This window comes from Clarias gariepinus, chromosome 27 (genome assembly GCF_024256425.1).
Source record: "Clarias gariepinus isolate MV-2021 ecotype Netherlands chromosome 27, CGAR_prim_01v2, whole genome shotgun sequence".
In the NCBI taxonomy this organism is placed as follows: domain Eukaryota; kingdom Metazoa; phylum Chordata; class Actinopteri; order Siluriformes; family Clariidae; genus Clarias; species Clarias gariepinus.
The window spans coordinates 12235207-12253999 of record NC_071126.1 but is presented as its reverse complement, the minus strand read 5'-3'; the positions used below and the strand labels follow the sequence as shown (position 1 = coordinate 12253999).

The 18793-nt window shown below is 38.0% G+C and overlaps 1 protein-coding gene across 1 annotated transcript in view; it reads right to left on the bottom strand.

Moving 5' to 3' along the window:
• Positions 1 to 18793, bottom strand: part of mdga2a (MAM domain containing glycosylphosphatidylinositol anchor 2a) — a 225656-nt gene that overhangs the window by 151894 nt on the left and 54969 nt on the right. Inside the window, exon 2 of the mRNA XM_053489383.1 lies at positions 6861 to 7000. Within this exon, the coding sequence (XP_053345358.1) occupies positions 6861 to 7000 (140 nt within the window). The remainder of the gene's footprint in view (positions 1 to 6860; positions 7001 to 18793) is intronic.

Below are 18793 nucleotides of genomic sequence, written 5' to 3'. Positions count from 1 at the left end.
CACTTACTCGAGCTGCCCTCAGGAGAGCCTTAGTTCCTTCCTCTGACCCGCTGATACGGTAGTATGTTCTGATGCCCTGCTGAGCACACTAGATGAAATCTTATAACAGTTATAACTCTTCCTGACTGTGTAACCAGGCGATGCCAGAATAACATCATAATAGAACACAATGCCTGATTAAACCTGTATACAGCAGTACCTCAGCATACAGTTCTTACAGATCTTAAGGCAAAATTTCACCAAGGAAGTCCCTAAAGGGAATAATGTTAATGCAGATAATATGTTCCAGCCACCTAAATTATTACCAATTTCAAACACTATGATTATATTTTTGCATATAAAAACAATCAAAACATTTAGAAAAGACATGGAAATGAAGTAAAATCTGAAATAAATAGACATTAAACCTTACTTAACCAAAATTTATGATTCCTCTTGGCACCGCCTTTTCTTCTTGCTAGCAGCATGGCTAACATTTTTGAGATCGATGCCGCTATGTTTTTACTAAATCTTGTACAAAATGCCAAAAAACAAGCTACACACAAAAAAAATATGTTTATATGTACGTACGTACAACCAGAGGTATGTAGCAACTGGAAGTACACATGACCAACTCGGTCGCTCGTATGCCAAAAATGCGTCGCTTGCCAAGGCGAAATTCTTGCTAAATTTTTGTTCTTAAGGTGAAAAGGTGGGGCAATCATACACAGAGCTTTGCAGACGTTCTTGTATTTAATCTAGTCTTGAGAAATAGTTCTCCAGGCTTCTTGAGGGACTCCAGGTTTCTGGCTCTCATTTTCAGTGCAGTCCTTGTATCTTGGCAGTTTCAGAGGAATATTTTTTGTTTGTTAAGCCACACAGTTACTTATGAATCATTCTAGCATAAAAAAACACATCTAACTTAAGACATGAACCAGTCATGAACAGGTGCAGATGATGATAGATGATCAGGCTGGTGATTAGGATACTGAGTGGTTGGAACAGGTGAGAGTGGAAATATAGGTTATTCAGTTGATTTCTTTAAAAACAAAATCCTTTTTTTTTTTTAACAAAATACCTTTTTTTTGTTCAGTTTTAAATTTGTTTTAGTACGCCTTCCCAGTGCACTGAAAAAGGCCACAGCTTGCAGTGCAAGCTGCCACAGAGGCATTGGCCAGAATCCAGAAGCTCCATCTAAGACTGACCACCTAAGGGAGTCTGACTAATTGTGGCAGCATATTGAAAAACAAACAAAAGAATTAGATGCTAGTAAAAATGCCAGCCACAGCTCTATTTGGAGCACAAATGGTGCATGTGCCGAACATGCTACTGATGCAATTATTCACGTAAATGCAGGAAAATAAGTCTGTTCCCTCGAATTTTAAGGGCTGCTATGCTGATGAATATAATGGGCCATTCCTTCTGCACTAGTTGTTGGTTCAGTGCCCACATATTACCAAATCTGCTGTTATCTTTAATAATATTTTCCAGCTTGGCTTGATTTAATGGACTGGCATTAAAATGGCCCATCAACTACTTAAAATGACAAAGTGAACAGACATTCCTAATATTGGCTTCCCAATAACAAAATTTGAACAAGACGTCATATTTAGGTTATGCACTGTTTTAGACATAATTCTGGTGCCTTACCAACTATGGTCCCAACTGGAATTTAAAAGTGGATAATAACTACTATGTCTTACTGTCATCTGCCACTTCTTTGCCATCCCACTGCTTTTAAAAAGGCTTTTATCTGTCCTACTGTTGTGCTCTACTGATGAACACTGTCATCATTTCCTGAGAATTGAGGCCAGCAAAATTGAGCAAGACTAGCGCCTACCATGGTTCTAATCAACACCCATAGCTCTAGTGCCAGCTGTCCTCAGGAGAGCCTTAGTAAGTACTGACTTGCTGTCGGAGTAGTAACATGTTTTCCACTGCCCTGCTAAGCACAATAGAAGATATTGGGAAACTGATTACCACTGTTAACATTCCAACCTTGGAATAACTGTCTGATAGCATCAGAGTTGACCCTGAGTTTTACATCCACACCTTCAAACTCTTAATCCTCATTCTTTTAAGTTCTATAAATGTCTTTACTTAGCAGACTGTCCCAGAAACACATCCTATTACAATTCAACTACAGATGTCTTCTGTCTTTTTTTTCTTCTTGGATTTCTATCCACAAAGAAAAAAAAGGTTCTAGACATTTGTACAAAAAAAAAAAACATGAGGTTTGGCCTCTGTTAAAATAATGATTCATTAATAAACAGAATGTCCTTGGTTGATCTCTAATTGAGGAAGTTAATATGTGTCTTCCCATATACTAGTTGATTAATTTATTAAACAATTAATTACGAAGTCTTAGAATTAATAATTACAATTTTTGTTTGTTTGTTTGTTTTGCACTGCTATACAGCTTACTGATTGGCTGTTAATGAAAACAATAATAAGTTCTGATTCCTATGTTGTCGATTTAGCATGAGAAAACAACACATGACATATATACAGCAATTAGGCCCGATATTATGATGCTAAACATTAAGCCCATGATTAAGGCATGACGTCAGGGGGGTGTCCTGTTATGTCTGGCACTGAGAAGTTGGCAGCAGGTGCTCTGGGTTGCGCAATGGGGCCCTCCGTGGGTCGGATTTGTTTGTTTGGCACATCCCATGGGTGCTCAGTCAAATGGGGATCTGGGCAGTTTGGAGGCCAGGTCAACAGCCTTGGGCTCTTTGCTTGTTGAGCCTGTGAGAGACAGGCTGTGGTGCACTGGGTGTTCTGCTGCCTTTAACCTGTGGCCAGCCTTTTCTGCAAGTTGTGCTGACTTGCCTTTTTTTTTTTTTTGTAGAATCAGACCAAATGGCTATTCTTTGTTCCCTCCGGGCATAGATAATCCTGTCACCAGTTTGTTGATATATAATTGATAATCAGTGCTAAAGGTGTTATTTATTATACATTTATTATGACTGATTGGTGTAATACGAAACTATTTTAAAAATATATTTACGCACATTTACAACATGTGAAGGGAACATGATAGGACAAATGCTTTTCTGTTTCCTCAATATTATTATAAATGTAATTTTACTATCTGTGTTTTCATACAATGCTCCCTTTTATTCAGACATGAATGAGAAAGCGCAGCGTTGGAGCGGTCCTCTGTGACTGAGACATGCAGTGATTAAAAAATGGAACACATTTTGCCTGCTCATGGCATGTCAGGTGGGTGTTAGTACCTATCTTAAATACAGCAAAATGTAATATTTATTTTTAATGATTAAAATAAAACCTTGCTTTTATTTTTTTATGACAAATAATAATTAGTCAATGTTAAAGTGGTTTGCTTACATGTTCAGCTAAAAAGAGTGTCTATAAATGTAAAACAAATTTCATACATGTGAACAGGGAACGAATACCAAAACCATCGTACAATTCATTCAGTACAACCTGAATGAAATGCCAGTTCAATATAGGGCAACATACAGTAGACACACACACACACACACACACACACACAATCAATAAACTACTTGCAGTCCACGCAAGTGATACATTTGCGCCATTGTTGAACCCAACTCTTGAATCCTCTTCGAAAATCCCTTTTGTTGCTGTTGATGGTCTCCCACTGTGTGTTTTGTCTTCAGTGCTGGTTTCCCCTTCTTTACCTTCCTTCACTCATCTGAGCACATTGCTCTGGTCAATGGTGTCATCTCTGTAACATTCTGTAGTGCAGTGGGAGACCATCAACAGCGACAAAGGGGATTTTCAAAGAGGATTTGAGAGTTGGGGTTCAGCATGGCCGTGATCGCATTGCTTGTGATGGAGACTATGTTGAGTAGTGCTTTTATTTACTGTAAAGGAAGAGTTACTCTACCAACATGTGCAATTTAAACGACCTGTCAATTCAAATGCCAACTTTTGTGTTAACTTTGGCTAAGCCCACGTTTACAATATGTAACATATAGCAAAAAAAATAAATAAATGGTGCCTCCCAGTGAAACACTAGATGTGATTGGTTAATTTCTGTGCACTGGGTGAACAGCCAGAAGCCTCAACCTGTCTAATTTTATCTTAATTTCACAGAAAAATACTAATGATCCCTCTACCACTTCTTCAAATCTTAATTAAAATGAGAGACAGCAAAAACAAGAAACCACCACCTCGTGGAATGGAGATGATAAATCTCAGAAAAAAATATATATTGCAGCATCGAAACTAATTTGCGATTTTTCTCATTTTTAAATGAAATATACTGTAAGAGTCGATATCTTGAAACCAGGGCGAGTATGTACAAATTAATGGGGTGTATATTGATCAAAGGCATATTAAATATTAATTAAGGTAAATGGGCAGAGTCAGTTCCCAAGACACTCAAAAGGTCTTATTTCATTTATCTAATCTAACCAATTATGCTCTGTACAAAAACAAACCTACTGGTCAAGTCAGATTTATTTATTTTTTTCTAAATAAGCTTTTAATCAACAAATGAAGAGTTTGAGATTGAGAACATATAAGAACATTGACTCGATTTTTTTATGTAATGACTAATTAGAAGCCTACAATTGCAGATAATTTTATAATATAATTACTTTAAGCATGAGCCCAGTGAATTTAAAATAAAAAAACAATCGAATAAATATTTTTTAAATTTGCCTGTATTTTTTTTTCTTCCTAATTTAGTCGTGTCCAATTCCTCCCTGTCACTATGGGGCTCCCACATTAAGGCTACTACTCAGTCAGGAGGGCCATTGGGGCGGCGTAACACACTCCGCTTCTTCCGCTTGCGTGAGCTCACAGACGCCCCTGATTGGCTGTAGAGCCGTGATTAATGTGGGAACACTAAGTACCTCTCATCCCTCCCCCCTGTGAGAGAGCTCGGCCAATCAGCTCTCTCTAGAGCTCCAGCTGTGAGAGGTTACAGCATCACCCGGGAATCGAACTCGCGATCTCCGGATGATAGGGCGAGCGTTTTACCACTGCGCCACTCAGAGGCCATTTTCCTGTATTTTTGTTTTAAGAATGTTACGTAGATATTTTCTCTAATTGTACTGTATCATCAGTGTGATTTTTGATGATACACTACAAGATTAGCAGAATTACCAGATGACTAATGATTGGAAACTAAGTACATGGATTGATACTGTATAAAATTATTATTATTTAAGGTTGCATATTGTTTTCTTCGGCTTAAAAATGTTAGGATTTAAGTATTAAACCTACTGCAACACCACAACCACAGCTAAACTACTTTTTGGATGTTGGACATTTCTGTATTAATAATCCTTTTTTACACTCTAATATTTTGAGATAGTGGATTTTCATGAGCTATAAGACATAATCATCAAAATTAAAACAATAAAAGGCTTGAACTTTTTCACTGTATGTGTAATGTCTAGTATGTGTAATCTAGAATATATGCATTTCACTTTTTAAAATTAAATTACAAAGAAACTTTTTTTTCCATTATATAATTTTTATATGCACTGAATAATAAACATGATTTTCATTTAATTTATTATGTTTTGTTCAATAAATCATTATCGATAAGTAAAGATCAGACCGAGCCTTTACCCTTGAAAAACTCCATGCTGTTGTCCTGATGTGAAGTACTGTAGATAGTTCTTGAAATAGATTTCACATAACCTCACTTTTTTACTCATAGCATAATGCATCCGATGTGTCCTTCATTACAGAGAGGACTGGTAATAAAAATAGGAGCACACATGAATGATTCAGACACTTCACCACAAGAGAATGCAGCCTGGATGATTAGTTGCCTGCAGCACTTATCTTATATTCGTTATATATGTTGCATAATGGACTTACTATATTGGAACATATATACGCACACACTGACCAGTCATGACATCATGACCCCTGACACGTGAACTGAACAGCATTCATCATCAACCCAGTGCACCATACATCTGTGAACTGGTGACAGGATCTTGGGCACCCAAGACTCACCCATGCCCATGAGACATATAGTCTGATCTCATAAAAAAAAAAGAGCCAATGCAGCACAAATTCCCAAATAAGTGAATGTTGACCACAATGGAAAGGCAAAAGAACACCCAGTGCACCACAGCCCACTGCACCAAGGCTGCCGCCCCGGCCTCCAAACTCCCCGGATCCCAATCCGATTGAGATCCCATGGGATGCGTCGGATAAACAAGTCTGTTCCATGGAGGCCCCATTCTACAACACAACACACATCACCCAAAGGATCCCGTGCCAGATGATCTGTGAAGACCATTCTAACAACTGCTCACGTGTCAACTAAGCACCAGAAGTAACTCTTCCGCTCGACTTAGCTCCAGCAAATGGATTTATTCTGGGTTAGTGGTGTTTATCCGCTTCGTTTTGTGGCCACGGTCAACTGGGAAATATGTGAGGAGCAAACCCAGTGCAGCAGAATGGATTAGCGTGCAGAGCCATTTCTCCCAGCAGCACTCCGCCTCTCCTGGGGGAACTTGGGAGATGATGAGTACTACAACTATGCCTGGCTCATTTCAAATATTCATAAATAAAACTGACACCTCCATTTACCTTAAAATCTTAATTGCCCAGATTTGGCAGTGGTTGCAGATGTGAAGGGGGACAGCTGGGAGAGATTGAGTGCAGTTTTACATCCAGGGATTGATTTTGGCAGAGGAATGCAGTATAGAAAGACCCTCTAGCGCTTGTGTTTATGTTTAGTGTTTTTGGAAATCTGTTAGATGTAAACTGTGAGTTCGCTCTGTTTATGTGAGATAAAATATCTAAATTATGCCGAAACTGTATCCAGATGGAAATCCTTTTTTTATATATATATATATATATATGGATGCAGCTCTAACAGCTGAGTATGATGTGGTTGGTAAGTAAAGGTGGCTCACCTGTGGTCGTGGATGTCCAGTCACTAGACACGTGAGCTCCAGGGTCTCACCCTCCCGAATAGTGTACACTCTCTCTGTGTAGCGCTCCTCCTCAACGTTACATGCATGGCCTGAGTGCACGATCCTGACGGTAGGGGGGGCTAGGGATAGAGCAGAAGAAAAGCACAAAATGGTATTTATAGGAGAGAAATAAACAATATATTTGGACTCGTGTCGCAATGAATTACTGTAGGAAAAGTGTAGGACAGCACAAAAACCAGCAATAAAGAGACTATACATTAAGACTACTCCAATATTCCAACGAACCCTTAAAGAACCATGAAAGAAATCCTTACTTTAAAACCAATGATGAAGGTGAGAATTCTAAGATGTATCGAGCTATATCATGTTAAAAAGGACCTCTTTTCACCGTGTTACGCTAATACTAACAGTGCTTTCACATCATGCTGAAATTACAGTAATTACGAGATGACGATTTTGAGCTGTTAATCTCCTTGGACACAGAAATGAGTTTCTATGGAAACCCAAACAACACCCGGCTTGTTTTTGTGTACAGAAAGCTAAGCTACGCTATTTGTTATAGGGTTATTAAAAGAAAATAACAATTTATGAAATAAATCTAAATCTAGACCATACAGTATGCACTTAAATGTCTTTTTTTTCTGTGAAAAGATGTCAAAAGATTTTGCAGCCGCAAACTGGCAACTATGGGTTTGATGAATTCCTTGATTATTCCTATACAGCATGAGTAAACTCTTATCTTTAGATAATAATGGAAAGATTAAAAGTAAAAAAGTGCCCCGAAGTGGCGCAGTGGTAAAGTGCTCGCACTATCACCCGGACTTCGATGTAGCCTCTGGTTGCTGTAGCCTCCCGCAGTGAGCTCACGCAAGTGCATGAAGCAGATAGCACTGTCCTCCGAGTGTGTTACGCCAACCCCAACAGTGCATGAGTGAGCAGTTATGAGATGCAGTCGGTGATGTCATGTGGTTTGGAGGGAACACGTGATAGTCTGCAGCCCTCCCAACTGAGTGGTCATAGTAGCGTTAATGTGGAGCCCCCTGGTGGCGGGAAGGAATTGGACACGACTAAATTGAGGGAAAATCTGGGGAAAAAGATAATGTACCCACGGTACTTCTGTACTTAAGTGTCGCATTCATCCTTGTGAACAGATCTGATGAACATACACTAAAGATTTATAACAGATCCTGTAGTAATGAAGTAAAGTAATGAATCAAAAGAACAAAGAGGAGGATCATGACTTATATATTTTTAGTACCTCTATAACTGTACAAAAACACTTGTACGGATTAGGATTACCTATCATACTAGGATTTACCTAGTAGAAATTTTGTTTTAGAAACAAACTAAAATAGGCATGTAACACGTGGGTAATTGTTAATTTATTTAAAGTATTGTATCAAACTTGTCATTAGAATCCAGTTGACATGATGATGAAAATGTCCACAATAAAATAGATGACAGATGATGTAACTGCGATGATGATGATGATGATGATGATATAAGTTATAACTATCATGATGAAAATAACTGTGATGATGATCCTTATAATCATCATCATCATCACAGTCCTTTTCCTTTATTGTCATCCTCCATTTATTGTCATCATCATCATCATCATCATCTTCTTCTTCATCATCGGCTAAAAGAGTCAGAGATGTGGAACAAAGGTAAGGTATCCCTCCTTCGCTTTTCTATCCGTCAGCTCATTAATTCGGGAAATCTCCATGAGATGATTAGGGCTTTCTTGAAGTGTGAGAGAGAAATAGCTTCATGTTCATGTATAGAAAAGTGCTTCTTGATGTGTGAGAAAAAGTAACACCCCCCCCCCTGCCCCCCCGCTTACATAATCCTTCTGTTGCTGTTAATAAGAGGATCAAGATCCTCCCTTTAGGTCTAAGGAAGCTGCCTGTGCCTTTTCCCAGTACAAAGTGACTATCATACTTCTTAACACCTTTATTTCTGTCTCTGATCCACTACTGACTGAATGAAACATTTACTTTATTGGTTCACTTCATTATTGCTGCTTCTATAAACAAATCATATACAAACTGATTAAATTAACCAGTTCCAGAGGGAGGAGGTTCTGCAGTGCTTTCTGTGCACGAAACAGTCTCAGCATTTTTCTATTTCAAGGAGTGGACAGCATTTGCAAGGCACTGTGGAGTAGCAGGCCTTACGTAAAGCTCACACTCAAGGGACTCACATTAACACAAGTCTAACAGTTTCTCTCTGTTAGTATCCAAGATGGAGACAAATCAATCAAAAGTGCAAAGTTGCTTGTGAATATGAATCTTTAAATTAATCAATACAGAATTAGAATTCTTTAGTTAAGAGAACGGATTCGCCCGAAACCCAAAGAACAACTGCAATATTATGCATTACATTGAAAAAAAACAACTGCTGGCCACTTGTTTAGCAGCTTTCTAATCAGCCAATCACATTGCAGCAACAGACACGGTCAAAATGATCTGCTGAATTTCAAACTGAGCATCAGAATTTGCGTGATAGGAAAGAGTGGTGATGAAAGTCATTTAGGATTAAGATTTTCACACATCATCTTTAGGGTTTATAGAGAATGGTCTGACAAGCTTATACAGAGAAAAATCTATTGCGAGACAGTTCTATAATAATAATAGATATATTGAGAGACAGTTCTATAAAAATAATAAGCAATAATACCAAAGGTCAGAGGAGAATGGCCAGACTGATTTAAGCTGATAGAAAGGCAACTGTGACTCAAAAACCATCTTGCTACAACTGCAGTATGCCGAAGAGCATCTTTGAACAACAAACCTTGGAGCAGATGGGCTACAGCAGCAGAAGACCACAGCGGGTGACACTCCTGTCAGCTACGAACAAGAAACTGAGGCTACAGTTCGCAAGGGTTCACCAAATTTGGACAAAAGAAGAGTGGAAAAACATCACCTGGTCTAAAGTGTCATGATTTCAGCTGCAGCATTCAGACGGTGGTGTCAAAACATGGTCTAAACAGTATGAAAGCATGGATCCATCTCGCCTTGGATCAACGTTTTAGGCTGCTGGTGAAGATGTAATGGTGGAGGGATATTTCCTTGGGACACTTTGAGCCACTTAGTATCAACTGAGCATCATTTAAATCACACAACCTACCTGTGTGTATGATTGCTGACCATGCCCATTCATTTATGACCAGCATGCACCATGTCACAAAGCTAAAATCATCTCAAAGTAGTCTCTTGAACATGACTGTGAGTTCACTGTATTCAAATTGTCTCCACAGTCACCAGATCTCAATCCAACGGAGCACCTTTGCATCATGGATGTGCAGTTAACAAAGCTGCAGTCTCTTAAAGACTGTTTCCAGCCTCTAGCACACTTAGGCTTGCACACTTTAATATTTTGGTCAAGCACCTTCAGCTTTGATTTCAGCACACAAGTGGTGGCTAAAAGATGGTAAAACAAAATCCACTGGAAATTCAGTAAATTTATTCCCGTAAGTCAAATAGTAAATGAGAACAGAGTAAAGCGAGAAAGCAACGTTTCTACACCTTAAAGAAAGCTAAAAGAACCTTAAAAGAACCAAAGAAACATCTTATTCCAACATAGGGCCTAAGAGTTTATTCGCAGAAATCATTTGAACTTGTCTTTTTATACCACATCATACCTAATTTACATTGAGCTGCGGAAATCCTAATTCAAATATCATTTGTCATTAAATTATGGCTCCATTTTGCTCACATAAATAGAAAAATAACTATTTCCCCATCATGTTTTCATTTGCTGGTTTGAGTAAAATCACACATCACTGTTGCAACCTAAATGAGATATAAACGGATAATATTTCCTGAACCAAGATGACAAATTTTATTGCAGTTTCCGTCAGCACAAAAATGCATTATGTATCCATTAATACATTGTGAACGCATTAGTCCTGCACACAGGGCAAATATTTTTTATACTCTTAGAATTTCATGGCCCTAAAACTAATGAGATTTTTTTTAAAAGATCTGCGCTGCTAAGAATGTCGCTTCAGATCAAAACATCTCTTCAAAGCATTGTGGGTAAAAACGGTTCATTTTACTCCCAAACAAGGCAACATTTTGCTGTGTGTAGCCTCTGTGTAGACGAGCTCATTCTTTAAAGACATCATGGATGGAATAAAAAGGTGTCAGTTCTGTTTATGCAATTAAGAGCCTCATTGATGCTTGATGTTTGCTCTTGTCTCAATTCACTAATTAAAATTTCAAGTGAAGCTGTCAGTCTGTTTATCCATATCCTCATTTGGTGGCATAAATCGGTTCCAGCGCCACTATAGGATCAGTCAGCTAACAGTGCATGTTCATGGTGGAGACACCTGTAACACTGAGACTGAGACCTGAGTCACTAACACGACAGCGCACTACACACTGATATGAACAGGAAGGGTGCTGTGGATTCTGCAAAATTCCAATTAGCATAATTATTTGGAGTCAAACTGGGATTTTAAATGGTTATTAAATCAACAACAAAAACATGAAAAATGACAGGAAAATGAGGTCTCGTCGAGTTGCAACCATAAAAAAACCAACAACAAAGAAACTGTGATGTTGAACTCTTTCATTTAGTTTGCTTCGTCTGTACTACAGAATGTGACTTTTTGTAAAAAAAAATTTTTTTAATGCAATACAGTCACAGCTACGAGCGTCAGACAGTAAGTCATATAACAAATGGTCACTTTAGCTTTTTCCTTAATGCATTTTAATTCAGTATACTGCCACCTAACCATAACTCACCTTAGTGTGACTGAACAACATGCAAACACAAAAAAGCAATAAAAGACTTTCTAGGAAGCACGGCCGATTTGAATAGCTTTCTCTCAATCTTAAAGAATCACTGCACTCATTTTCTTTTCAGCAAACATCATTGTTTGCTTAAAGTGCTATGAGATATTTATTTTTTATATTCAGTAACTGCTACGAATTATTTAGTAATTCTCGAAATCTGGACCTACTGGATGTTTAAGGGATTAATCAAGGAAGTACATTGATAGCTTTCCTTGCTGTAAGGCTCGGTCTGGCCGTGGCCAGGGGAAGAAGAATGCTTTTCCCAACTCCTAACTAGTCGAACTAAGTCAATATACCGATGGCCGAGAGCTACTAAATTTAATGTTACAAAAATAGGAGACTTTATTGCATTACAGGTGCACACTGCATAATAAAGTGTTGGAGATTTTAAAAACTCTCCCATCTCTCTTGCAAATTGCTCATAATCGAATTTCTGGTAGGAACTAACCATGTAATAAATAAAAAGTCTATGCCGTAGTAAACATACTGTATACAGTAACGGATGAAATTAGCAAACACCCAAAAAATACATACGTGGGGAGGAGGAGACTGAGCACAGACAGAAATATATGGATTTATGGATAATTCTTACTTACTCAATCATTGTCTCTACTGCTTTATCCTGTATCCATTAGTCATATTTTTCTCTTCCTAGGTCCAAAAAAAAAAAAAAAAAAGAGAACTCCTGGCTTTGTACCTGTTTCCTTTTTTCTTTAAAGAAAATCTCAGGTACATATTGTTAATAATTATAGTAAACTAAAATTAAGTATACACTTTAAATGTTAGCTAAGTAAAACATAAATTTAAAAACGTTTCACAATATTGTTTTTTTATCATCCCCTTTTAAAGTTAAATTCATAATAGGCTGCAAAGTGGCATAGTGGTTAGCACTGTCGCCTTGCACCTCCGGGGTCCGGGTGTGATTCCTGCCTCTGGTCTGTGTGCATGGAGCTCCGGTTGTCTCCAGCAGTCAAAAAGACATGCAGATTAGGTATGGTGTTCCCAAATTGCCAGTAGTGTGTGCATGAGCGTGTGAGTGTGTGTGTGTGTGTGTATGTATATGCCCAGAGATGGATTGGCACGTCGCTCAGGGTATACCCCGTCTCATGCCCTAAGTCTGGAATTGTGTACTGTTCTACCGCTACTATTCAGGTATACACTATATCCTATAGCCACATAAAGACACATAAAGAGAATATTTTGCCAATAAGCCAGGGCGTGCAGGAGCCATTGTCCCACCCATGGTACATATTTCTGTTCTTTGAGTCACTTTTGCAAATGAGCATGAATCCCAATAGCCAGGATTCCATAATCTAGCAAAAAGCCTTTCCAGACGAGTAGTGGAATTACCCGATACGATATTGTCACAATGCCTAGGTGCCGATTCAATTTATAATATGCATCACGATTTTAGAACTATCCTGAGTCCACTTTTTTTTTAGATCTAATTACAATTCTAAACAAACATAGCAATTCTTTTTCTTCTACCACAATGCATGGTGTGCTCCCAATGTGATTACGGTTTACAGTGTAGGATTAAATGCAAAATTCATATAAATCTATTTTGGAGTCAATATGGCAGAACATAAAACACATATGTGTGTTACGATATGCAACTGAATAGATTATCCCCCATCTCTAGTGTCCACATACTGACAAGAGAAGAACGTAAATCATTCTAGATCAGAAAGCTGACGTAAGTGTTAATTTCCCCGATGTATGGAGTGTTTTGGGACATTCTGTATTTCTGTATGTGATGGAATAGCGTAGTGGGGACAAGGTGAGAATGGTGTACAGCACGCAGGAAAGAGGCGAGAATGGTGTTAAGGCACGCAAAGGCAGGAGGTGGGAGTGAAGACAGATTTAGAAAAGAAAATAGTGACTGGGACACTTGGGAGGCACAGGGGTCACATACTGTATGTTCTATGTTGCTTTATATTTATGACACTTTGTCTTTGCTTGTTTGCTCATTATAGTTCTGTTGATTATAGACAATTTCTTAATTTCGGTCATTTATTTAACTGAAAGCAGTGGTGTTCATCTGGTGACCAAAAAATGAAAACCTCTGTGGTCGTGACTTTAATAATGCATAGGAACAAAATAACAAAATGTATATATGTTTATAACATTTGGAGATGAGATAGTTAAATGTGTGGCCACAAGATAAAATGTCCACTATTCTATCTATAGAACCTATGTTGTGCCTTACTGATCGGAAGGACACTGGTTCGAGCCCCAGCTCTGCCAGATTGTCTCTTTTGGTGCCTTAAGCAAGATCCTTAACCTTGTCTGCTCCAGTGGTGCCTTATAATGCCTGACCCTGTGCTCTGACTCCAAAAACTTGACCGCGAACAAGTTTTGGCTGGCTATCAAAAGTATGTGCACCTGGATGTACTGAATGTACTAGTTGCTCAACCAGAAGCATGCCAAAAATTCTTTTTTGAGGAAAATTTCTTGCATTTTTTTTTCTTAAGGTAAAAAATTCACATGGCAGGGCATTCCTATGCTGTGGTACCATTGTACTGTACTATCTTGTTCCCCTGCATTAGTAAGTCGTGGACACAGAATGTTTTTTTTAAGAGTCGTGCCAATAAAAATAAGCTGGTTTAGTTAATAGATGCAACAAATATTTAGCAGGACATTTCCTTTCTGTAAGCAACAAATTTTACTTTAACAGTAAATTATTTTGTTTGGAGCACTTCCCTTACACTCAAATTGTTGTTAATAAAACACAATGTGCATTTAAACAGTTCAGTTTAAGCATTGATTGAACTTTACAATGAAATGCACTCGCCCAAACATACTGATAATCTGAGCGTCTATTGCAAAGATCTAGACAGCACATCAGTCTGCACCAGGAACAGAATTATCTCACTGGCTTAACCGCATCTATACTGAGCACAATAAATGCTTGAACTGCCGACGGGGTGGAGATTAAAGTCGACTTCAATGGGGTAAAGGCTGTAATGTTTCGTTACTTTTCTTAAACTTTATATTTACTTCCACAAAGCATTTACCGCTCCTGCCTCGCAGAACCGAAAGTGCTCTCATGCGTGAAAGGTTCTCTGTATGCTCACATCACTGCACCGCTACGTGTGAATACTTTCCCATGCATGGCACTTTGTGCTTATTTTAAATGACAGCATTGAATGATGCTGCTCTGTACATCCAGGTCAGCCTGAAACACTCTTTAAACCTGAGTTTTGAACTTATTTATTATACTGTATGTGTTCACCAAGCCTAGACCTTTTTATATAGGCTAGGCCTAATATCTAGCAATCACACTGAAACTCAATGCCCAACCACTAAGCAACCATGTTTCAAGAATAATCCCATATAGGATTAGTACAATAAATGTGCTATCAATGTAAAATACCCAACATCATGTAAAACTAATACAGTATATTTATATGTGTGGAAATACCCTTCCCTTGCTGAGATATTTTATGTAATACCATCACCAGGAGGCAGCTACTGTAATGAATTGGGTAAAGCCCAGGCCGACATCTTATTATACACAACTTATCCCTAAAGTATTTTAAACACATTCACATACAGTATATATGTTTGTCTTAGTATTCCAGTAGAGGATCTTTTATTGTTATAATAGAAATAGTATATATACTTATAGTAATGCTGTCACACCTTACTAATGCTGTGTGTACATCCATAAATCTAGGAGCTTCTTTAGTTTAACCTGGGACCGTGGAGGCCACTGTATTTATTCCTAGTTTTACGACCGTGTCATGACCTCTGGTAAACATTCACTCATGCATTCACACGGTACCGGCAATTAACCCAATCTGCATGTCTTTGGACTGTGGGATGAGTACAAACACCACGCACAGAGACCCGAGGGGGGAATCAAACCTGAACCCTGGAGGTCCAGAGCGCCAGTGTGCTGCTAATGCTATGTTCACACCAAACCTAACCCTACATTAGCCAAAAAAAAAAAAAAAACCTTTTACACTATCTCTAACAGGTTGGGATTTTTTATGTTTTGTTTTGATGCCATATGGTTAGATATTACAGTCCCTATTGCGACAGTGGTTCCCAACAAGATAGAAAGCATACACCACAATCCCCAAAACCCACCACACACACATACACACACACTGTTGCTATCGTGTACTCCAGAATGTATTTATGTTGCAACATGGTCACCAGTACCCAGCTGTGCTGGTTTTATGTTCCTAAAAAAAATTAATTCAACATCTGTGAAGGCGGATAAAGTCCTTTTTTTGTTTTTTATTTTCTCGGCTGAGGTATTAACGACCCCAGTGATAGGCTAAAACAGGCCAGGTCTTTGACAACTGGCTGAATAGTGATCCAAAAATGTGAATTAAGACTGGGAATAGGCCGTCTGTTTCCCCGCCGAGATTTGCATGTACTACCGAGTGCCAAGCAACTCTCCAATGACTATCTGGCAAATGTCAGATGCTGAGTGATCATCCCATCAGCGGCCGTACTGCATGCAGAGGGGTGGATTTGCCCACTGGCTTAGCTTGGCTATCCATAACCACAGCAGGGGCCAGTGAGGGCACAATTACTGCCAATACCCCAGGCTCATCATCACTCCTCTGTGGAAAAGGCGGAGACAAATGGTAACGTTTCAATCAAACAAACACGATGCATCGTTCAACTCAGTCAAACAGATTTCCCAAATTAATCTAGAAACATTAAAAGATAGAAAGGCAAAAATAAGTTGAAACATCTTGAAGATGTATTACTGTCGATATCACTGAATGTGTTTGTTTTTTTGTAAAGAAATGGCACAAATTATCAACACCACAATAAATCAACCAAACATTTAAAAAAAAAATAACTGTTTGCCACTAAATCCATGGCCCTGATTTACTAAGCTCTTAGAGAAATACTGTTAATTTGCAGGTGAAACCTAATCAATGACATGCGCAGTTAGTGGATGTGTTGTGACTCAAAGACTAATTGCATAAATGATGGCAAGTACAGTAAGGAAGTACAGTACAGTTTATTTAAATGTGTCCTCCTTATTCTGTAATGAGGTCAGATCCAGAAGAAAGTGTTAAACTGCAACTTGCCTTATGTATGAAGGGCATGTATATATTGGGACAACACTTTGATGACCCTTTAGTCTCAGGTACAATTTGTGCAGGTCTATAAGGAAATTAGCTACTAAGTTTAAGTGACCATCCTGGAGGATCACGCACAGTTCTTCTAAGAACTTTGACTGATGCACCTGCTTCTTTTTTTACATGCAAAAACCTTTTTTTTTTTTTAGTTTTTTTGTCTAAAATGTGGTTGCATACATAAAGTGTTTCTTTCTTTTCTAGCATGCAAATTTTTTTCTTTAACTTTTAATTATGGGGTGATGTTTGGAAATCCAAAATGGTTTTGCACTAACGCAATTTTAAAAAAAATCCATAAGAAATTATGACTTTTGTATGCCATACCCGTTAGTTGTAATCGACATTTTTAAAAGCAACTGAGAATTAAAAAGGAAATTCTTAAGAGCATTTAAATAAATTTAAAACTGATCCGAAAGTACTACTAAATCAAGCGTTAAATGAATTTCGCCTGTCAATCAGGCCTGATGTGCGTTCTGATGAACTGTTTGCAAATTCTCTGGGTATTGAATGCAGCCCCTCTGTACTATCATGTGAGCTCCTGTACTCCTATCTGGATGAAACTAGTTGAAAAAATGACAAATGCAATACTTGCTGGTCAGTAGTATTCATTTAAGCAAACACATTCCATTCCTGTAAAGTTTTTGCACCAACAAATTGTCAAAATAAGTTACTTCTGGTTCAACATTATAAACATACTGCAAATATATAATATTGCTATTATACTTTCTTTGTTCAACAAGCTTTATATCTGGTTTCTGAACAGACTGCAGAACATACATACTGTTGACGAAGATTAGAATCTTTTTCTCTTTTTTCTCTCTTTTGTCTCAAGTATTGTCATGTAAAAAGGTGTATTTTAAATAGCTATTTATATGAATTTCTGAATTCCTACACAAAGCAGGTTAATGTACCTGCTTTACATCATAAGGTAGAAAATAGCAGCTTATAAAGCCGCTGAACATTCATCATGGTCTGTATTTTTCCCCCTTTTGTGCTGCTCATAGATGTGCTTCTGTGAGATTATAGTGAGTTTTTCAAATATGATGAATTATTAAACACTATTTTCCATTCCCGGATAATTAAAAGGGTGTGCTACAAATTGAAACAAAAACATTTTGCATAACTACACTGCTTTCTTTGGCACTCTATGTATGCAAAGTGTATTTCTCTTGGGAAGTGGTTTCAAATTCACTATAACAATAATGCTTAAAAAACTCCTATAAATAATAAGTGATTTATTAAGCATGACTCAACAGTTTTGCAACAGTGAGTGCAACAGGTAACATTGCCCCTCAAAGCTTTTAATCCTGAGCTCTGTTCAGTGCTGCTAGAAAGCTTTTGAACAACTTTTTACAGTTTTCTATATTTAAGCAATTTAAGCAATGCTGATATCCAGCACAACAGCACAACCTTGTGTGTGATAACAGTTACAAAGTCACCATTTACTATCAACAGATTATGATTTGTTATCCTTTCGCGACTTGTGGAGCTGGCGACTGACACTTAGTGATGGTTAATAGGGGTGAACATAGTTTAAATATATATAGTTTAAACACCCAGTGCTTGCTATTACTCCATATCAGAACTTATGGAATGCCTCCTGTCCAATCAAATTATGTTACTAACTAACTATTGATTAATAATGCATAACTCTGACATGAGAAGAAATCAGACCAATATCAAAGCCATGAAGCTAGATAAAACATATTATGCAACATTATGGTGTTAATTAAGTGGACAGCACTTCAGTGCAAGTTCAGCAACCCCTCCCATTTCTCAACAACCTAAATTAGAGTTTTCACTATGAAAGTCTTTACCAGACACGTTTACGGAACTCTGATCAAATGAGTTTCCTGCTCACAAGATAAGCTCACCAGGCTGGAAAATATTACAAAACCATTTTTAAAGAGTAGACCTCTGCTGTGAGGCAGATGATATACAAATGGAAGAAATTCAGCCTCACAGTTACTCTGCTAAGAAGTGGTCATCCAGCAAAAAA